At 43.2% G+C, this 24,067-nt stretch overlaps 1 protein-coding gene across 1 annotated transcript in view; it reads right to left on the bottom strand.

Moving 5' to 3' along the window:
* The window catches only part of LOC126426615 (uncharacterized), a 79,706-nt gene extending 69,182 nt beyond the window's left edge, over nucleotides 1-10,524 (bottom strand). Inside the window, exons 1-2 of the mRNA XM_050088505.1 lie at nucleotides 10,445-10,524; nucleotides 8,290-8,556 (exon numbers count right to left, since the gene is read on the bottom strand). Coding sequence (XP_049944462.1) covers nucleotides 8,290-8,556; nucleotides 10,445-10,524 — 347 coding nt within the window. The remainder of the gene's footprint in view (nucleotides 1-8,289; nucleotides 8,557-10,444) is intronic.
* Nucleotides 10,525-24,067: the final 13,543 nt, after the last annotated feature.

Genomic DNA, 24,067 nt, shown 5'->3' with positions numbered 1-24,067 from the left:
GAAAGCAAATAGGAGTAATATTGGCTGTTCATTATACACTGCTCTTTGAGATAATAAAAAAAAACTGGACCTTCAGCGTCCCAAAACACCGTCAACATGACTCTTCCTGCTGATGCTTGTGTTTTGAATTTTTCCTGCACAGGTGGGTTGGTGTGCTTCCACTCCACGCATTGTCTTTTTGATTCTGGCACATAATAGTGAATCTAAGTTTCACCGCAAGTTAAAATTTTGTTGAGGATGTACTCATCTCTTCTCTTTCATAACGATCCTTTCGCTCTGTACACACTCTCAACCTTGTTTCCTTGTTTAGCCGCATCAGCTCCTTTGGGACCCATCTTGCACATGTTTTGCGGTCGTTCAGGTTGTTACAGATAATGTTATGAACTGCACCAGCACTAACTTGAGCCTTATCAAATATCATGTCCACAATCACACTGCGGTCCACACGAATAATGTCATCAATTCGACTTTCAAGTGAGGGAGTTGAAACTGCTACTGGTCGACCAGAATGGTGTTCGTCAGTCACTGAGTCGCGACCATTTTTGAACTGCCCCACCCACTTGTAAAAATTTGCACACTTCATGCAACCTTCACCATAAGCTTTAGACATTCTACAGTATGTATTCACTGTTTCTCGTCATCAGCAAGTAAAAAACGAATAACAGAGCATTTTTCAACTAAGGTGGATGTTCAAGCGGACTTGTCATCTTGTCATTCTCAATGGAGAGGAGTCTTCCAAAGTAAGAGTGATTTCAGGTATGCTGCAGGGGAGTGTCATAGGACCGTTGCTATTCACAGTATACATAAATGACCTTGTGGGTAACGTAGGAAGTTCACTGAGGCTTTTTGCGGTTGATGCTGTGGTATATCGAGAGGTTGTAACAATGGAAAATTGTACTGAAATTCAGGAGGATCTGCAGCGAATTGACGCATGGTGCAGGGAATGGCAATTGAATCTCAATGTAGACAAGTGTAATGTGCTGCGAGTACACAGAAAGAAAGATCCCATATCATTTAGCAACAATATAGCAGGTCAGGAACTGGAAGCAGTTAATTCCATAAATTATCTGGGAGTAGGCATTAGGAGTGATTTAAAATGTAATGATCATATAAAGTTGATCGTCGGTAAAGCAGATGCCAGACTGAGATTCATTGGAAGAATCCTAAGGAAATGCAGTCCAAAAAGAAAGGAAGTAGGTTACAGTACACTTGTTCACCCACTGCTCGAATATTGCTCACCAGTGTGGGATCCGTACCAGATAGGGTCGATAGAGAAGATCCAATGGAGAGCAGTGGGCTTCGTTACAGGATCATTTAGTAATCACGAAAGCGTTACGGAGATGATTGATAAACTCCAGTGGAAGACTCTGCAGGAGAGACGCTCAGTAGCTCGTTACGGGCTTTTGTTGAAGTTTCGAGAACATACCTTCAGCGAGGAGTCGAGCAGTATATTGCTCCCTCCTACGTATATCTCGCAAAGAGACCGTGAGGATAAACTCATAGAGATTAGAGCCCACACAGAGGCATACCGACAATCTTTCTTTCCAAGAACAATATGAGACTGGAATAGAAGGGAGAACTGATAGAGGTACTCAAAGTACCCTCCGCCACACACCGCCAGGTGGCTTGCAGAGTATGGATATAGATGTAGAAATGTATTTTCAAGGTTATAAACAAAACAATATTGACACATCAGCTGATCAGGGCTCATCCCAATGATGACAACTTAAATCCATAAAAGTACCAAACTTGCCCTGCTAACAGTTTTTTTTCCGCAGATCAGTTTGTCTCTCCAATTATTGAATGATCCTTGTACACCACGTGTCCAAATTTGTAATAATAATAATAACAATAATATGAAAATTTTCCTTATGAAGTCTTGGCATTTTGTCTTAGTGAAACACAGTGACTGTGTTGTAATTCTTGTTATAATTACAACAATCTCCTGATTATCTGTATGTGGATTGTTCAGTTTGCAGATTAACCTCCATAGTACAGCAATTTTTGAAAAAATGGAAAGACTAAAATATTAGATACAGTTAGCCGAGGTCCCGGCACAGCCCGGGTCTGTATTTATTCCACTCTCCTGTGAATTTAACTCCTCCCTTTCCCCATGTCTGTCCATGTCCTGGCTCCCTCTGTCTGCCTTCCCATCTTCTCCTCCCTCCCTTCTCCCCATTGTCACCCCCACTCCCATAGGAGGTTGCTGGTTCTTAGCCACACACTATTTCTTTCCAGATTGCCAAATTTGGCTGAAATCGATCCACGGGTTTAGAAGGGGTTTTATATTCATGGCTTTGCCCAGAGACATACATCTCACATATGTATAGAGTTAGTAGTAAAGGAGTAACAAATTAAAACACCATGCACAATGTGGCAGTTATTTATAACTCTCGAACTATGGGCGGCCAATGATATATTTTTGCAAGTACATTCGGTGGTATACAAGAATACTCTCTGCAAAATGCGTTGCTAGTAGAGTAAGTACTAAAGAAGCAATAAATTAAAATGCCGTATCTGACGTAGCGGTTTTCCTGCAAGAACAGTGAAAATGTAGCAAGTGCAAAACTTTGTTCCTCTCATCATCTTGTGAAGAATGCCAGCAAGAAAATGTTTGGTAAAAGTTTCAAATGACGTGTAAAGTTGGTTGCAGGTCAGTAAGTGCTCACAGTCTCAAATACTGGATGAATGCAGTCTGTCTGTCTGATCATCACGAGCTACGACATTTTTTAACCCTCGCCCCTTGGAGACAGAGGTAATGATCACGCCCACAGTGGTTCTTTCCAGACGCACTAGCACATCTCTCTCTATATTCAGTTAGAAGGAAAGAAGTAATAAATTAAAACAACGGGCATGATGTAGCAGTTTTTCACACATCCCGGTGTTTACAACTTCATGCCTCCTGAAACTTTGCATAGCCCAATGACATATTTTTGCACATACATTCAGTGACTCAAGTTCAGTTAAAATCAGTGCGGTGATTTAGGAGGAGATGCGGAACATACACTATGTGACCAAAAGTATCCGGAGACTCCCAAAAACATATGTTTTTGATATTACGTGCTTTGTGATGCCACCTACTGCCACCTACTCCATATCAGCGACCTCAGTAATCATTAGACATCGTCAGAGAGCAGAATGGGGCACTCCACAGAACTCACGGACTTCTAATGTGGTCAGATCATTGGGTGTCACTTGTGTCATATGTCTGTGTGCGAGATTTCCACACTCCTAAACATCCCTAGGTCCACAGTATCTGATATGATAGTGAAGTGGAAACGTGAAGGGACACGTACAGCACAAAAGCGTATAGGCCGACCTCGTCTGTTGACTGACACAGACCGCCGACAGTTGAAGAGGGTCGTAATGTGTAACAGGCAGACATCTATCCAGACCATCACACAGGAATTCCAAACTGCATCAGGGTCCACTGCAAGTACTATGACAGTTAGGCGGGAGGTGAGAAAACTTGGATTTCACAGCTGAGCGGCTGCTCATAAGCCACAAATCATGCTGCTAAAAGCCAAACGACACCTCGCCTGGTGCAAGGAGTGTAAACATTCGACAATTGAACAGTGGAACAATGGAAAAACATTGTGTGGAGTGACGAATCACGGTACACAATGTGGCGTTCCGGTGGCAGGATGTGGGTATGGCGAATGCCCGGTGAAAGTCATCTGCCAGCATGTGTAGAGACAACAGTAAAATTCAGAGACGGTAGTGATACGGTGTGGTTGTGTTTTTCATGGCGGGGGCTTGCACCCCTTGCTGTTTTGCATGGCACTATCACAGGACAGGTTTACACTGATGTTTTAAGCACCTTCTTGCTTCCCACTGCTGAAGAGCAATTCGAGGATGGCAATTGCATCTTTCAAAACAATCGAGTACCTGTTCATAATGGATGGCCTTTCGCGGAGTGGTTACACGGATTGGCCTGCACAGAGTCCTGACCTGAATCCTACAGAACACCTTCGGGATGTTTTGGAACGCCGACTTCGTGCCAGGCCTCACCGACCGACACCCTCAGGGCAGGACTCCGTGGAGAATAGGCGGCCATTCCCCAAAAAAACCTTCCAGCACCTGATTGAACGTACGCCTGCGAGAGTGGAAGCTGTCATCAAGGCTAACGGACCGTGGACTGAGCAGCCTGCTCCTACTTTACTTATGACCCTCCCCAACCTCTCCCCTCCCTGAGGAAAGACTAGCGGTTTAGACAACCTAGCTATACAGGTCAATCTCAACTCAACTGACAAAATTTTCAGGGACATTTTCTGAGTATTTTGGTGTAAGGGGGCCATTGTGTCTGATGGCTCACTATAAATATTTAGGGACTGGAAAAATTTGCATTTTGCAATAAATTCAAAATAGACGCTTCAAAATGCAAAAACAAAAAATTACTTAATAGAAACTTTTTCATAATTAATTGTGATCAGATGAACTATTTTATCAGTGATAGTTTGAAACAGCTTTATTTTCTGCATATAAATATCGAAAATGTAACCGAATTTCAGTAACTGGTATCGTACGTCACCTGGCGAAGCCCTATTTGGAAAGTTAATGTGCATAACAACCCGTTTGCAAAACAAGAAGTGCACAAACACAATGTATGGATCCACTCGATGCTCTGTTGGCATGACAGCTGTGGGTATTTGAATGCTTTATTTAAAATACACGCCGCATAATGCAACGCAGTCCTCAACCCTTGGACCTAGCATTTTGCATCAAAGAAACACGCGCGTATGTTTGTTAGCTTAACTTCAAAAGCTGGTATAATGCACACACTGTAATGTAGAAACGAGGTGGTGGATGTTTTGACCTATGGTTGCTTCAAATACCACTAGAGGTTGTGTCTGAACAAATTTGCTAACAATATTCTCCAACGCTCAACAAGCAATCGAGATGTAGCTGTTCCCGATAGCTTTGTGTTGTGCGTTGCCTGTTGTTTTCCTCTCTCATTTTGAAATCAGTGAAGTTGTTAAGCCCAGACTATCACGCATTTTCAGTGTGGCACTTACAACACCAGAAAAGATCGGTGATCCGTGTATCTGTTCTGCTTTCGCAGAACAAGGTGTAGGGTGGGACTCATTTCCCCGCACGCTCCCCTCCCCTCTGGTGGTCAAAATTCAAGTTTGTTTACATTTGCAGCCATCTGCCACCATATAGCACCCACACTCTGCACTACAGTGGTCGGAAAACAAAATGACACTATTTTCGACAGCATCGAAATTCTTTCCCTAATGTTAAATAAGGGTACTATCTGTAGCATTGTCAAGCGTGGATCACAAAGCTATAAATGCCTATGAAAGGACAAACTTAATATTTTGCAGATTTTGTAACCGTCAAACTGGAACATTCAGTTCAGTGGTGGGAAAATGCTACTCATTTCAATAGAACAGTCATTTGTTGAATGCTTAAATGAAGCCAAATGAAAACTACTGAAGCCATATCAGGGAGGAAAAAAAAGCTGTTTAAGTTCTTGCAAAACAAAACACTCCAATCAAAACATTCCTAATGAGCACTGCTTTTTTTAAATGGTCAATTGCAAAGAATGCAGGCTATGTTTGTCTTCACTCATGTAGCTTGACAAGCTTTTAAATTTGTGCATCTAATCATTTATAAACAACACAAGTAGATGTCAATTTTGACAAAAATAGACACGAACTTTTCAAAAAACAGATGGAAAATCTGCAAAAGAAGGGATGCCAATTTTGCCAAACAAGGGATACCAATTTTGCCAAAGAAGGGATGCCATTTTGCCAAAGAAGAGACACAAATTTTGCCAAAGAAGAGACACAAATTTTGCCAAAGAATATATACAAATTTTGCCAAAGAATATATACAAATTTTGCCAAAGAATAGATACAAATTTTGCCAAAGAATAGATACAAATTTTGACAAGGAATAGATACAAATTTTGGCAAGAGATAGACGCTAATTCTGTCAGAAAACAGACGCCAATTTGGTCACAAAACAGACGCCAATTTGGTCACAAAACAGAAACGAGTTTTGCAAAGAACAGATGTGAGTTTTGCAAACAAAAAAAACAAAACAAAGAAAAACCAACAGATGCGAGTTTTGGAAAAGAATCAGATGCGAGTTCTGAAAAAAAAAAAACAGATGCGAGTTTTGCAAAGAAACAAATGCAAGTTTTGCAAAAAATAGATGCTACATTTTATGGCTCTAGTAAAAACGCAATTCTGATTCACTCAGCTTGCAACGAAAGGTACCTTTGCTTTGTTTCTGCACCAAAATGTACGACACAGAACAGTGGGTAATGCAGTATCTCTCAAACTGTGCAAAAGAGGCGTGACGTGGTAGGCACCGCTGCACGAACGGCTCACCACAGCACTGCTGCACCACTCTTCCACTGCATTCACTGAAACCGTACACAAGGTGCATATCGACCGACACTCCGCCGGTAAACCTATCCACGTTGCTGTGCAACTAGTACTGACGGAAAAGCAAACCCGTGACAGAACTGAGCAACGGTCAGTGCTAGCTTGTGGGTAATGAGTAAAGTGGGTGTTATTACCATCGACACTAAGTACTGCGAACGGATTGGACAGGTTTGCCTCCGAACGATACACAGCCCGTACTGTTGACACCTGCACTGCCATCAGTACAGTGGCATACAGGTACAATGATAAATGGAGATAAGAAATGAAGTGAAGTGCAATTACCCTGTAACGAGCCACTTGCAATAACGCACCCCCTACAGAAAAACACTCAGGAAATACACTCCTGGAAATTGAAATAAGAACACCGTGAATTCATTGTCCCAGGAAGGGGAAACTTTATTGACACATTCCTGGGGTCAGATACATCACATGATCACACTGACAGAACCACAGGCACATAGACACAGGCAACAGAGCATGCACAATGTCGGCACTAGTACAGTGTATATCCACCTTTCGCAGCAATGCAGGCTGCTATTCTCCCATGGAGACGATCGTAGAGATGCTGGATGTAGTCCTGTGGAACGGCTTGCCATGCCATTTCCACCTGGCGCCTCAGTTGGACCAGCGTTCGTGCTGGACGTGCAGACGGCGTGAGACGACGCTTCATCCAGTCCCAAACATGCTCAATGGGGGACAGATCCGGAGATCTTGCTGGCCAGGGTAGTTGACTTACACCTTCTAGAGCACGTTGGGTGGCACGGGATACATGCGGACGTGCATTGTCCTGTTGGAACAGCAAGTTCCCTTGCCGGTCTAGGAATGGTAGAACGATGGGTTCGATGACGGTTTGGATGTACCGTGCACTATTCAGTGTCCCCTCGACGATCACCAGTGGTGTACGGCCAGTGTAGGAGATCGCTCCCCACACCATGATGCCGGGTGTTGGCCCTGTGTGCCTCGGTCGTATGCAGTCCTGATTGTGGCGCTCACCTGCACGGCGCCAAACACGCATACGACCATCATTGGCACCAAGGCAGAAGCGACTCTCATCGCTGAAGACGACACGTCTCCATTCGTCCCTCCATTCACGCCTGTCGCGACACCACTGGAGGCGGGCTGCACGATGTTGGGGCGTGAGCGGAAGACGGCCTAACGGTGTGCGGGACCGTAGCCCAGCTTCATGGAGACGGTTGCGAATGGTCCTCGCCGATACCCCAGGAGCAACAGTGTCCCTAATTTGCTGGGAAGTGGCGGTGCGGTCCCCTACGGCACTGCGTAGGATCCTACGGTCTTGGCGTGCATCCGTGCATCGCTGCGGTCCGGTCCCAGGTCGACGGGCACGTGCACCTTCCGCCGACCACTGGCGACAACATCGATGTACTGTGGAGACCTCACGCCCCACGTGTTGAGCAATTCGGCGGTACGTCCACCCGGCCTCCCGCATGCCCACTATACGCCCTCGCTCAAAGTCCGTCAACTGCACATACGGTTCACGTCCACGCTGTCGCGGCATGCTACCAGTGTTAAAGACTGCGATGGAGCTCCGTATGCCACGGCAAACTGGCTGACACTGACGGCGGCGGTGCACAAATGCTGCGCAGCTAGCGCCATTCGACGGCCAACACCGCGGTTCCTGGTGTGTCCGCTGTGCCGTGCGTGTAATCATTGCTTGTACAGCCCTCTCGCAGTGTCTGGAGCAAGTACGGTGGGTCTGACACACCGGTGTCAATGTGTTCTTTTTTCCATTTCCAGGAGTGTATTCTAAACCACAAACAGTGAAGTCAGGATTCACACTGCAGTTCCCACTACTTCAAGATGCGGATGACAGCCACGTACCCCACACACGGCACACGGAATACGCGAGTCGACTAGCGACCTGGCCACTCACCGGCTCTCGCAGTAGAAACAGGTGTAGCGGCAGCAGTCGGACTTCGTGACGGCGGCCACGGCCGCGCGAAGTAGAGCCAGGTACGCGCGGGGCCGTTCCGACGTCGCCTCCTGCCGCACCCGTCTGCCCGGCTCCGGGTCGCACGCGCGCCGCCCTCGGCCTTTCGTCGAGGCCTCGGACGCGTGGGTGGGCGCGGGGTCGTGTGCCGTCCGCTCCCGCCGCTGGCCCGGCGTCAGTCGTTTTAGGCCGGTGAGGTGGGTCGACCCACTGCAATCGTGACAGCTCTCGGCTGTAGTTTACACTTACACAGGAAATATCAATACATCTACATCCACTTCAGTAAGTACCAACTTATATCCTTTTCTCAGAAAAAATGATTACTTATTTTATGACACAGCACTAAGAAGCATTCAGAGAGTGGGGAAGAGGAAATCGTGACCACCTGATTTGAAAAGGACTTTTTGCCTGGAAACCATTACTGCATGAATGCTAGCACATTTTCACACTGAATAACACTTTCTTACTTACAAACTAAAATACACGATATTGATGTTCCACAACATCATTTATCTTTTCATCCACTCTAAACTGGCTTTTGACTTTCTAGGCCATCCTCAAACAACTTAACTCTAAACAGTTAGTCCACAGAACAGCAGTGAGGTGTTAACTACACAAACATTGTTGTTCTAAAGATAGGATGATGATGATGATGTTTAGGTTTGTGGGACGGTTATCAGTGCCCGTACAATTTCCCAACCTGCGCTCAGCCCGATTTCGCCACTTTCCTGGATGATGATGAAATGATGAGGACAACACAAACACCCAGTCATCTCGAGGCAGGTGAAAACCCCTGACTCCGCCGGGAATCGAACCCGGGACCCCGTGCTTGGAAAGCGAGAACGCAACCGCGAGACCACGAGCTCCGGACTTCTAAAGATGTATCTAGACAAAAAACACAAGCAGAACGAAATACATTAAGACGGTGTGGACAAATAAACCTTATACAGGGTGTTACAAAAAGGTACGGCCAAACTTTCACGAAACATTCCTCACACACAAAGAAAGAAAATATGTTATGTGGACATGTGTCCGGAAACGCTTACTTTCCATGTTACAGCTCATTTTATTACTTCTCTTCAAATCACAATAATCATGGAATGGAAACACACAGCAACAGAACGTACCAGCATGACTTCAAACACTTTGTTACATGAAATGTTCAAAATGTCCTCCGTTAGCGAGGATACATCCATCCACCCTCCGTCGCACGGAATCCCTGATGCGCTGATGCAGCCCTGGAGAATGGCGTATTGTATCACAGCCGTCCACAATACGAGCACGAATAGTCTCTACATTTGCTACCGGGGTTGCGTAGACGAGAGCTTCCAAATGCCCCCATAAATGAAAGTCAAGAGGGTTGAGGTCCTGGAGAGCGTGGAGGCCACAGAATTGGTCCGCCTCTACCAATCCGTCGGTCACCGAATCTGTTGTTGAGAAGCGTACGAACACTTCGACTGAAATGTGCAGGATCTCCATCGTGCATCAACCACATGTTGTGTCGTACTTGTAGAGGCACATGTTCTAGCAGCACAGGTAGAGTATCCCGTATGAAATCATGATAACGTGCTCCATTGAGCGTAGGTGGAAGAACATACTGACGAAACTAAAATGAGTTCTAACATGGAAATTAAGCGTTTCCGGACACATATCCACGTAACATCTTTTCTTTATTTGTGTGTGAGGAATGTTTCCTGAAAGTTTGGCCGTACCTTTTTGTAACACCCTGTATATTACTTTATACTCTAGATTAAAAGTATTAGAATGCAGGGTGTTTCAAAGAGAATGACCCGATTTTGAAATTCCATATTTATTGATAAAAACATACTACAAACATGGAATGAATTGCAAAATACTCACAAAACTTTAAAGTTTTAGCCACAATTTTACAAATCCTCTACATGTGCGCCAGCAGCAGCATGAATAACATATAGACAATAGCTAAATTTGTCATAAATTTTACACAATCTATCTGCTTTTACAGAACTTACAGTGCCTGTTATTCTATTCTTCCCTTCTTCTTTCTCACGAGACAGAGGGGAGAAGAAAACACTTTTCTTGACATAACCGCACAAGGGAAGAAAAAAAGAAAGGTTACTCGAAGTCATGTCTGGCAATTTTGGAGGCCGAGAATGCAGGCAGGGCAATGGGTCTCGAGGTCCCGTGCGCCCCATCCATCATTGAGGTATCTTCAAATGCTGCAAACTGGCTTTTCCCAAAACCTCCGGAGGATTCTTACAACTTCCTTTTCCTACAGCAGGGGGCTGCACCACACAAGACACAAAAATGTATGTCAGTCTGTCAGTGACAGTCTGCCCTGCATTCTCGGCCTCCAAGATCGCCAGATGTGACGGTATGCGATATTTTTTTCCTTGTCGGGTAAGTGGAGGTAACGGTGTTGTACATCTCCTTTTTACCGCCCGACATAGAAGATCTGAAGAATAGAGTAACATCTTAACAAATGTAAACACAGTCCATAGTAGGCCGTAATGCGATATTTATTTAATCGTGCGATTAGCTAATGTCGACTAAGGGCCATTGTCAAGCATCTGTAAAACCGACACGGAAAAGCAATACATTGTCTGCATAGAGAGGCACATATAACTAACACTTTGCACAGCTCTCATTAAGATAAAACATTACTTTAGTTCTTACTTACATTTGTAGCATCTGTATTTCACGCCATTTTCAAATCAGTGTCAATTACAAGTAAAAAGTAGCCATATTCTGCCATTTTACGAAAGAATCCACACGACAGTTAACACCTTTTAAGATCGTATTCTTAACTTTGCTCTGTGTACAACAATATGGTAACCAACAGCAGCTGGTGATTTGTTGTTACAGATACATATTCATCCAGAGACTTCAAGACTCTCAACAGCACATACCTTAGGCACGTAACATTTACTGCTGGCGTGCCAGACTTAGTTGATGTCATGTATAAAATAAGTCAGTGACAAAAGAATACATTAAGGACACACAAATGGACATAAAATATTGTCTACGGTACATGGCATATCAACAGACAAACTACATTATTTGAAACATCGTATTAATGGAAATACGAGGGTGAGTTAAATGAAAACCTTAAATATTTTTTTAAATATTGTTTATAGTGCAGAAGTGGTACAAAGCTGTATCACTTTTCAACATAATCTCCCCCAGCGCTTACAAAGTGCATAAATTCCTTTACAAAAAAAAAATTCTTTTGGTAGTCCTCGCAACCACTCGTGCACCGCGCGGCGTACCTCTTCATCAGAGCGAAACTTCTTTCCTTCCACTGCGTCTCTGAGTGGTCCAAACATACGGAAATCAGTTGGGGCAAGGTCTGGTGAGTATGGTGGATGAGGAAGACACTCAAAATGCAGGTCTGTGGTTGCTGCAATTGTTGTACGGGCAGTGTGGGGCCTCGCATTGTCGTGTTGCAAAAGGACACCCGCTGACAGCAATCCACGTCGCTTTGATTTGACTGCAGGCTGCAGATGATTTTTTAGGAGATCTGTGTACGATGCACTGGTGACAGTGGCCCCTCTAGGCATGTAATGCTCCAAAATGACGCCTTTTCTCGTCCCAAAACAGAGTCAGCATAACCTTCCCTGCTGATGGTCCTGTTCGAAACTTCTTCGGATCTGGTGATGTGGAATGGTGCCATTCCTTGCTCGCTCTCTTCGTTTCCGGTTGGTGGCAGTGAACCCAGGTTTCGTCCCCAGTAACGATTCTTGCAACGAAGCCATCACCTTCTCGTTCAAGGCGCCGAAGAAGTTCTTCACGAACATCGACAAGTCGTTCTCTCATTTCAGGAGTCAGCTGCCGTGGCACCCATCTTGCAGACACTTTGTTAAACTGGAGCGCATCGTGCACAATGTGGTGTGCTGACCCGTGACTTATCAGTAAACATGCTGCAGTGTCATTCAGTGTCACTCGGCGGTTTTCCTTCACTGTGTCTTCAACTGCTGCAGTGTTCTGTGGAGTCACAACTCGTTGTGCCTGACCTGGACGAGGAGCGTCTTCCACTCAAGTCACACCATTTGCGAACTTCCTACTCCATTCGTAGACTTGCTGCTGTGAACCTTCATTCGTCGATGAATTTCAATAGGTTTCACACCTTCACTACGAAAAAACTGAATAACAGAACGCTGTTCTTCCCTGGTGCGAGACACAAGTGGATCAGCCATCTTTATACTGATATGTGATGGTATGTTTGCATCTGCACTATGCTGCCACCTACAGACCATTCTGAACGCTGTTTGTAGCACGCTTACCAACTTACAGGGTAACGGCACGAAATTTTGATTTGTTATTACAAATTTAAGGTTTTCATTTGACTCACCCTCGTATATATGAGGTACGTACAAAATTCCACAAAAATTGGCTTCCTTTCTCCTCTTTTTATAGTTTTTTTTCCATGTTATTCTCTTTATCCCATGGTTTTTAATGCATTTTGTATTATGATATTCAGTGTTACCAATAATGGATGAAACATTTTACAACGCAGCTGACATTTGGTTGTCACCCTTTCACGCATTGTATATTGGTTGTTTAAAAAAAAATTGTGGGTTATCTTTCTGAACAAATAGTCACACCTGGCTTCTATGTGTCTAGAAAAAGCCTCCGGACCCTGATGACTTACAGTATACAACGATCATTATACTTGGCACGCCAGCAGTTGATAGAATATTCTATTTCTATTATTTGTGGAATTTTGTACATACCTCAAGTATATTTGTGTTAATATGATGTTTAAAATAATGTAGTTTGTCTGATGATATGTCACGTACTGTATACAATATTTTATGTCCATCTGTATGCCCTTACTGTATTCTTTGGTCACTGACTGTTTTTATACACGAAACCAACTAAGTCTGGCACACCATCAATATATACTACATTGTAACATTACAGGTCGGGATTAATCTACGAGGTCTTGAATATCTTATTTGGGTCTGACAGTTGGCATGGAGAAATTGAGATACGGGGGATTTCTTTATACAGTTTTGCATGATTAAGTCCGGACCTTAGCAAAGCTGTCTTTTAGTTACGTGTGATTTGCGATTTCTTATGTGTTACTTTCCGATAATAAATCATTTTTTTTATTACCATTAAAACATAATGATGATAAATGTTTCCGATCATTTGGAATGATATTTTAATAACTACGCAGATGACGTGACATCATTTGTTTGCTCTTAGAGGGGGTAAAAAAAAATTTTAAAAATGTCTTAATTGTGTGTTTATGATGGTCAGTGTCAGGATCAGTGATTACAATTCCAAAAATAATTGACTGGATGAAGTTCAATTGCACACAATCATGTAGGGCGAATTGTGACCTTGAAATTGGTTGTAGATGTATGCCGGTCAATTTCGTGACAGGCTGGTAAGCGTCATGAGTGTGCTGCGGTATCAAGACTGCTTTTGCACCGCCGATGGTTTGCTTTAAACTCACGAAAATACAATTTACACGAATTCTTAATTATCGCAAAAGGGTAGAATATTTGATGAGCCATTGTGCAGGACATAAGTTTGGATAGAAAGATCATTTTCAAAATCCAGTATAAATCCTGTTGATTGAAGTAGCCTAGCAACCCTAAAGCTCATACGTGGTTATCAGCAGAAACAGTGTACTATTTTTCATGCACACGTTTACACTGTACATCGAGGTGCGGATAATTTGTGGGTGCGAAATAAACATTTGAAAGCATTTGATTAAATAAAAAGGAAAAATATAAAGAAGTTTACTCGTACATTTTGTTATTTCATGAACAGTCATATTTTCTTATAGTGGTGTATAGCCTTACGTATTATTAACACTGTGACAGACTGATCGCAAGTTTTGGGCCTGATTAAGAGTAGCTGGTTCTTGAAGTCTCAAAGGTTAAGTGAAGAATAATATCACACTTTTAAACACACTATCTTTATACTATATTAAGCTAGCTATTCCCGGAATCAGGTGATACCGTGGCCGTGTAGTTGTGTGTTGTCGACAACAAATAGGTAAACGCAAACATAAACATTTCTCGTACTCTGATATCGACGAGGGAAAGAAGGGATGACATACACATATACATATACAAACGGTATACGTGACGCCTTACAATACAGCAATACAACGGACGTCACGGTGTAACGTGCCTAAGATACGTGCTACCGAGAGTCTTTAAGTCTTTGGATGAATATGTATCTGTGACAACAAATTACCAGCTGTAGTCAGTTACCATGTTGTTGTACACAGAGCAAAGTTCAGAATACAATCTTAAGAGGTGTCACTGTAGTGTGGATTCTTTCGTAAAATGACAGAATGTGGCTACTTTTTACTTGTAATTAACAGTGATTTGAAAATGACATGAAATACAGACGTTACAAATGTGAGTAAGAAGTAAAGTAATGTTTTATCTTAATGTGAGGCGTGTAAAGTGTTATTTGTACATGGCGATATACGCAGACAATGTAGTGCCTTTCCACGTTGGATTTGCAGGTGGTTGACAAAGATGCTTAGTTCAATTCAGCTAATTGCACAGTTAAAAAACCATCACATTACAGCCTATTACGGGCCATGTAGACATTTATTAAGCATCTCGAGGCTGTGAATTCCCACAAACACAAAAAAATTGACGAATAACATCTTCAATAACCTCTGTCATAGCAGATATATTGTGTAAAATTTATGACGAATTTAGCTATTGTCTAGATGTCTGAGCTGCTGCTGGTGAACACACAGAGTAATTTTAATAGCACGGATAGAATTTTATGGGTATTTTGCAGTTCATCCTGTGTTTGAAGTGTGTTTCTATGAATTAATATGGAGTTTTGAAATCAAACAAATCTTTTTGAAACACCCTATGCACAAGCCAAGATTCCTCCCCCCCCCCCCCCACCCTCTGCGCGCGCGCCCACACACACACACACACACACACACATATATATATATATATATATGTGTGTGGATGGATATGTGTGTGTGTGCGCGAGTGTATACCCGTCCTTTTTTCCCCCTAAGGTAAGTCTTTCCGCTCCCGGGATTGGAATGACTCCTTACCCTCTCCTGCCAGCGCTTTCGTTCAGTAAGTCACATCACCTTTATATATATATATATATATATATATATATATATATATATATATATATACTGAACGAAAGCGCTGGCAGGTCGATAGACACACAAACAAACACACACACAAAATTCAAGCTTTCGCAACATACTGTTGCCTCATCAGGAAAGAGGGAAGGAGAGGGAAAGACGAAAGGATGTGGGTTTTAAGGGAGAGGGTAAGGAGTCATTCCAATCCCGGGAGCGGAAAGACTTACCTTAGGGGGAAAAAAGGACGGGTATACACTCGCGCGCGCGCGCGCGCGCGCGCGCGCGCGCACACACACACACACACACACACACACACACACACACACACACACACACATATCCACCCACATATATATATATATATATATATATATATATATATATATATATATATAAGTGTAGGGAAAAGTGTTGTTATTTTAGCAGAAAATGGCCAACATGCTTGTACAGAACTTCTTTCTTTAGCTACGGATGAACATTTTATCAGTGAATCTGTCGAGGGCAACATTGTACCAAACCTGGCAATGTGACATAATAAATGGTAACAGTGACTCAATTTTTAAATCATAGACAGTAAGCCTGACATACAAATTTAATACACTTGAAATAGTCATTCAAACCAGGCAACACACACTACACATCCTGAAGTCAACAGTTGACTGTGACAGTGCCAGGGAAGTATGTGTTCACGGAGTGATGCAGTAATGCTGCACCTACCCTGGGTCGAGTCCCCTCTCGAGCTGGTTACTGGCGGCTCGGTGCAGCACCCCACCAAAAGCCGTCGAGATGTGCGTCTTCAGCCCCTCCACCTCGCCACTGTAGCTCAGCGGTCCCGTCGACGGGGCAGGGGCTGTCGTCATCGTGCTGCAACACGACAACACAAACCTCGTAGTGAGTCACTGTGACTAATTACGCCTTGGAGTACACTGTATACAACAGAAGCAAATGAATGAGAAATAGAGGAAACAGTAGCAGATCTGAGAAAAATAAAAGGACAATATATAGCAAAGAACAGAAAAAAAACCATATATACTATGTCTACAACTTTGCTTCCGCCGTTTTTTTTTCTCGAAGTTCAGGGCTTTATTGTGAAAAATGTTGTTGTCGTGGTCTTCAGTCCAGAGGCTGGTTTGATACAGCTCTCCACGCTACTCTATCCTGTGCAAGCTTCTTCATCTCCCAGTACCTACTGCAACCTACATCCTTCTGAATCTGCTTAGTGTATTCATCTCTTGGTCTCCCTCTACGATTTTTACCCTCCACGCTGCCCTCCAGTACTAAATTGGTGATCCCTTGATGCCTCAGAACATGTCCTACGAACCGATCCCTTCTTCTGGTCAAGTTGTGCCACAAACTCCTCTTCTCCCCAATTCTATTCAATACCTCCTCATTAGTTATGTGATCTACCCATCTAATCTTCAGCATTCTTCTGTGGCACCACATTTCGAAAGCTTCTATTCTCTTCTTGTCCAAACTACTCATCGTCCATGTTTCACTTCCATACATGGCTATACTCCATACAAATACTTTCAGAAACAACTTCCTGACACTTAAATCTATACTCGGTGTTAAATTTCTCTTCTTCAGAAACACTTTCCTTGCCACTGCCAGTCTACATTTTATATCCTCTCTACTTCGACCATCATCAGTTATTTTGCTCCCCAAATAGCAAAACTCCTTTACTACTTTAAGTGTCTCATTTCCTAATCTAATTCCCTCAGCATCACCCGACTTAATTTGACTACATTCCATTATCCTCGTTTTGCTTTTGTTGACGTTCATCTTATATCCTCCTTTCAAGACACTATCCATTCCGTTCAACTGCTCTTCCAAGTCCTTTGCTGTCTCTGACAGAATTACAATGTCATCTGCAAACCTCAAAGTTTTTATTTCTTCTCCCAATTTTTCTTTTGTTTCCTTTACTGCTTGCTCAATATACAGATTGAATAACATTGGGGATAGGCTACAACCCTGTCTCACTCCCTTCCCAACCACTGCTCCCCTTTCATTCCCCCCCGGACTCTTATAACTGCCATCTGCTTTCTGTACAAATTGTAAATAGCCTTTCGCTTCCTGCATTTTACTCCTGCCACCTTCAGAATTTGAAAGAGAGTATTCCAATCAACATTGTCAAAAGTCTACAAATGCTAGAAATGTAGGTTTGCCCTTCCTTAATTTATTCTCTAGGATAAGTCGTAGGGTCAGTATTGCCTCATGTGTTCCAACATTGCGAAAAACTTTAAAAAATATTATGGTTCATAGTATTGCCCATCGCTGGCCACTACATTCTTCCAGCTTTTGGATAGCATACGAATCCCATGGCGGAAGACATGGTCTTCTTTTGTGGGGATCCGCGAATCGATTCAATTTTGCACTTGTTCGCATGATCGGAAGTGCTGGTCAGCCAGACTGTATGCCACTGATCGAAAAAAGGGGTAGTCACAGAGAGCAACGTAAGCAGGCAGGATAGGACTTGTCATTTCAACGTTTACGTGTGTATTTTGACGGGTTTTGCGACATGGGGTCGTGCACTAACCTGATGCAAAATTACCTTTACGTGTCTATCGCTGTATTGTGGCTGTTTGTGTGTCAGTGCTGGGCTCGAACGCATCAGTTGCTTTCAATAATGATGTCCTGTGACTGTCTTCGTCTGTTTCAGTAGCTACAAAAACCAAAAACGTTCTATCTCCCCCCCCCCCCCCCCCATGCTGGTCTTCAACATCAAAATCACAGTTCTTAAGGCGTTGAAAACATTCTCTGTGCACGTTCTTCCACTAACAGTCCCCACACCATTGGTCTTACCCAGCATTTTAAGAGCCACAGTCGCAGATTTCTTCATGTTAAAGCAGAAAATTAAAACTTCCCGCAAATGGTGAGAAATGGGTATGTAAGTTGATGTACTTAATTGAGAATAACCTTATGATCCAATCACAAATTGACTAATATTTTTATGGCCTTGTGTTTACAGGTGTCTAAGCTTATTCCATTACACCTACGATCAACCACCTGCACCCCAGTTGCCACTACTGCCGTCTATTGCAAAATGGCGGAAGCAAAGTTGTAGACCTAATGGTTTTCTATAGTTGCTATCAAAAAATTACTAGAGAATTTTATTTTGTAGCAACTAAGTTTATAACACTTTTTGGTGGTATACTTAAAAACGCCTTTCATCAAAACTGCGCAGCACAGCCTGAACTGATTTTATACATGAAGTTTTCTTGGCGAATCATTAACGATGCGTTTCAGGTATTCAACTACTGAAGAAGAGAGCTGGGTCAATGGTTCGAATATTGTATAGAAAAATGGAATTGCCAACTTAGCTAAACACCTGATAACACAACATTAAGAACTTAACAGATGTTAAAAGAAAGTACCAGAGAAACAGACTATCCATTGTTGCAGCCATTGAAAAATGGCAAGACAAACATAAAAAAAAAATCTAGAGCATCACAATGAAATTCAAACATTTATGGATAAAACATAGAAACTGAAAAAGTTAGTATACGAAAATTAGGGTTCATTCTGCAAAACAGACACCTCCAATTATATCTGACCAGGAAGAGCCGGGGCCAATATAACAATTTAAAGAAAGAAAGGAATTCACACATATGGTACGGATGTTTGTGATCTGCTAGTTCTAATTTGAATATAAAACATTTCTACAAAGAAGAGAGAGACTGTACATTGCTACTTCTCCCTCACCAGTGTAACATTCTGTCATCCTAAAATTTCCAGTTCCCACAATATGCTGTTCCATAAACTTTGCTTCTCGATGCTTGCCCTGACAAAGGCACATTAATGAGTCTAAGCAACAAACATTAAACAATTTTCAACAGTTGTTCTGTTCATCAGTGCCCCTATTCACTGTTACCATGCTGAGAACTGTCTCCCTGTTTTCCTCAGAATTTCTATTCCAATTCGAATCACAGGCTCCCAGATGATTTGATGAGGCCTACCACAATTTCCTCTCCCATGGCAACCTCTTGATCTCAGAGCAGCATTTACATCAAGATGCCCCAATTATTTGTCAAATGTATTACAATCCCTAGATCACCACACAGCTTTAGCCCTCTATGCCTCTCCCCAGTACCACTGAAGTTATTTCCTAACATCTTAACAATGCCCTATCACCCTGTCCCTTCTATTACAGTTGGAGTCACAAACATCACACCTTCTCAGCTAGCCAATGAGCATTGAGTGGTGTTCCCAGTGCTCGGCTGTGAATGCTAAAGGTAATGCAATTGTAACTCTTAACACAATTGTTATGAGTTGTTTAGCGACTTTCTATTCTATTAGTTGGAGTTGTCAGCGCTGATGCCGATGGTAAGTGATAAATTCTGCACAAGCGAGCGAGACACAAATTTGCAGGATATGTGCTACCTCTAAGCGGGAAGCACGCACGTGCACAAACCGCGACCGTCGCTCGGAATTGTCAACAATGAAATCTTCTTCTGTGCCTTGATACGCGTGAACCGCCACCGTTTGTGGATCGGACTATAACCAAAGTTTTGCACAAATTAATTTTGCCCAGGCAATACCTCCCTTATTATTCCACTTTAATATCAGTGTGCTTTTGTATAAACATATTTGAAACACCTTCTCTTCCACTCTGGTTTTCCCATAATCCATGTCTCCCTTCCAGACAGCCATCATCACCAGTTTTCTGCTGTACTGGCAGGTCCTTTGCATCTCCATTTCATGCAAACCATTGCTCCTCCTCAATGCCAATGTATGTGCCGCCACCCATCACACTGTCCGTGATGTGAAACCTCTTCCTCCATCGCCTCCTCTTCCGTGCACATACTCTCCTAACCAGTGCTTTTTTTCTAAAAAGAAGTTTGAGGGTACTCCGACATGAGATACAATGCAGCAAAAATTAGTTATAACTGAAGCATGGGATACCACCCGTCTGCTTTTAGCCATGACGCCATCAACATGTCGGGGGGAAAATAATTAAAAAAAATTTTTTTTTAATTAAAAAAAATGGTATCTGACTCTTCAGTTGACTTTACAGCTTAAATGAAGCAGGCAATACAGAGAAACACACAAACATACAAGAGAACGTGGTATCGAACACTTCAGTTTACCTCACCTCAAATGAAGCATGCGATTTGAGCGTACACACATCCGTTTAGCACTACCATCGCCCACTATTGGCGGGCAAAGGCACTACATGCTTGTCGAACTGGCTGTCAGCGATTCAGTTGCCGAGAAGATTTGTCGCAGCTTCGAAATGCATGAAACAGTCAATGACATCGATTTTCCCACCAAAAACTGCACTGGTATCATTCGTATTGCAATCACGAACACGAGAAAATGAAATAAAAAATATACATCCGTGAAGTAAATCTTTGGAACTCTTCCAAGTTCTCAGAATTGTAAAAAAATTACTTTGCCGACGAAAAAGTTTAGGGGTACGCATCCCCAGCATGAGATTTTCACTCTGCAGCGGAGTGTGCGCTGATATGAAACTTCCTGGCAGATTAAAACTGTGTGCCGGACCGAGACTCAAACTCGGGACCTTTGCCTTTCGTGGGCAAGTGCTCTACCAAAGTTCCCGAATTAGACTCTCGGTCCGGCACACAGTTTTAATCTGCCAGGAAGTTTCGCATCCCCCAGCGTTCCCCCACAAAAACAGCACTGCTCCTAATGCTATTTTTATAACCCCTTCTTCATTGTTAATATGTTTTCAATCCACTTTCGTTTCTTTCTTTTTATTATATCCAGTAACTGTCTTTGATCTCCCACACTTCTCAGTACCTATTCACCAGCCAACGGACATTTACAGAAGGCCGAGCAGACATGCCTCTGCTTGAAATCAGAATAGCTCCTGGGGAAACTGCGAAGCATCTTTGGCGCTAGTAAAACATTACTGAGTTCACTCCTTTATTTCTTAATGTTTACAAGTTGTCCTTTGACATGAACCTCAGTTGTTGCTCATTCGGCTGTATGTCAGATTCTAGATCACGTCCATTGAGATAGCTCAGCTCGGCAGGTGAACACCCCAGGGAGGACATGGTGACCCTGGCACTGTCGCACATTGCCTGTTAGCATGTGTAGCATGTGCGGCTGTTTCCCAGTGCGAAGCGCCCTCTGCCGGCTACTGGATTGTCTTCGGTCCCACTCCGATTTCTACAGTGACCCTCAATGACCCACCAACTACGTACCCGATTTCGGTAGTCGTACGGTCGGTCGATCTCCTCCCTACACCTGGTAGGTTTCGGCACCTGAGTCTTTAATGGGAATGTAGGCCCCGAGAAGCCGAACAACCAGCTTCTACATCTACTTCTACATCTACATCTACATCCCTACTCTGCAAGCCACCTGACGGTGTGTGGCGGAGGGTACCTTGTGTACCTCTAGCGGTTCTCTCTTCTATTCCAGTCTCGTATTGTTCGTGGAAAGAAGGATTGTCGGTATGCTTCTGCGTGGGCTGTAATCTCTCTCATTTTATCCTCACGGTCTCTTCGCAAGATATACGTAGGAGGGAGAAATATACTGCTCGACTCCTCGGTGAACGTATCTTCTCGAAACTTCGACAAAAACCCGTACCGAGCTACTGAGCGTCTCTCCTGCAGAGTCTTCCACTGGAGTTTATCTATCATCTCCGTAACGCTTTCACGATTACTAAATGATCCTGTAATGAAGCGCGCTGCTCTCCGTCGGATCTTCTCTATCTCTTCTATCGAACCTATCTGGTACGGATCCAACACCGGTGAGCAGTATTCGAGCAGTGGGCGAACAAGTGTACTGTAACCTACTTCCTTTGTTTTCGGATTGCATTTCCTTAGGATACTTCCAATGAATCTCAGTCTGGCATCTGCTTCACCGACGATCAACTTTATATGATCATTCCATTTTAAATCACTCCTAATGCGTACTCCCAGATAATTTATGGAATTAACTGCTTCCAGTTGCTGACCTGCTATTTTGTAGCTAAATGATAAGGGATCTATCTTTCTATGTATTCGCAGCACATTACACTTGTCTACATTGAGATTCAATTGCCATTCCCTGCACCGTGCGTCAATTCGCTGCAGATCCTCCTGCATTTCAGTACAATTTTGCATTGTTACAACCTCTCGATGTACCACAGCATCATCCACAAAAAGCCTCGGTGAACTTCTGATGTCATCCACAAGGTCATTTATGTATATTGGGAATAGCAACGGTCCTACGACACTCCCTTGCGGCACACCTGAAAACACTCTTACTTCGGAAGACTTCTCTCCATTGAGAATTACATGCTGCGTTCTGTTATCTAGGAACTCTTCAATCCAATCACACAATTGGTCTGATAGTCCATATGCTCTTATTTTGCTCACTAAACGACTGTGGGTAACTGTATCGAATGCCTTGCGGAAGTCCGTGTTGAAGTCCTGTATGGGCAGCACCCTGTGATGTGATGTTGTCATAAGACTGTCTATGTCTCCGTCTGTAGACGGTAGGCGGTGAGCAGCACGAAATTCGTCCGCTGGAGACAATCATCAAGAGTCCATCTTTGGCTAGTTCACACACTGCGCCGGAGCAACTGAGACATATGAGGGGGGATAAAATATAAATGGGATTTTTGTTCCTGAACGTCAACAGCCGCTGAGACTTGCCCCGCGTTTCTGCTATGCTTAAGCCCGTCTCACACGGAGCAAGGTTCGCCGCAAGTTTGCGAGATGGCGTGCATGCCTTCCGGCTTGCAGGGAAAGGAGCCGGCTATCTTCCATGCCGAAGATCTCCCACGGTGCAAAATAGGCAGCTAGTTGTGTTGTGATCAGCTGGATGTTGTATCGAACGAAGGTGGCTGCTTCAGGTACAGATGTTAAGAGCAAACTGGCATTATTAGCTCTTTTGGTGCTAAACGATGCAGAAATGCGTGCTACCACTTGGTAGAGCACTTGCCCGCGAAAGGCAAAGGTCCCGAGTTTGAGTCTCGGTCGGGCACACAGTTTTAATCTGCCAGGAAGTTTCATATCAGCGCACACTCCGCTGCAGAGTGAAAATCTCATTCTGGAAAAATCCCTCAGGCTGTGGCTAAGCCATGTCTCCGCAGTATCCTTTCTTTCAGGAGTGCTGGTTCTGCAAGTTTCGCAGGAGAACTTCTGTAAAGTTTGGAAGGTAGGAGACGAGATACTGGCAGAAGTAAAGCTGTGAGTACCGGGCGTGAGTCGTGCTTTGGTAGCTCAGTTGGTAGAGCACTTGCCCGCGAAAGGCAAAGGTCCCGAGTTCGAGTCTCGGTCGGGCACACAGTTTTAATCTGCCAGGAAGTTTCAAATGTACATATATAAAACAAAGTCGGGTTTGTTACAACATTTATAACTCGAGATCTGCTGGACCAATTTTCATGGTTTTTGATTTGTTGGATTTGTCTCCGCCCCAAATAGCAGAATACATCTTAAAAATAATGAAAAATTGACGAATAAAAATTTTCATGGTTTTTTGATTTGTTGGATTTGTCTCCGCCCCGAATAGCACAATACATCTTAAAAATAATGAAAAATTGACAAATACTTGAAAAATGCGTTATTTCGGAGCTGTCAAATTTTTTTGTCAAAATCTGTAAGTAATGATTGACATTTATGCATGCGTTCATAAACTATTTAAAATGGATGAATAAACTATTGTGTGTATTTTTTTTAAAAAAAAAAGATTGAA

Source organism: Schistocerca serialis, chromosome 11 (assembly GCF_023864345.2).
Source record: "Schistocerca serialis cubense isolate TAMUIC-IGC-003099 chromosome 11, iqSchSeri2.2, whole genome shotgun sequence".
In the NCBI taxonomy this organism is placed as follows: Eukaryota; Metazoa; Arthropoda; class Insecta; order Orthoptera; family Acrididae; genus Schistocerca; species Schistocerca serialis.
Note: the sequence above shows the minus strand (reverse complement) of the source record. Positions and strands in the feature narration are given on the sequence as shown.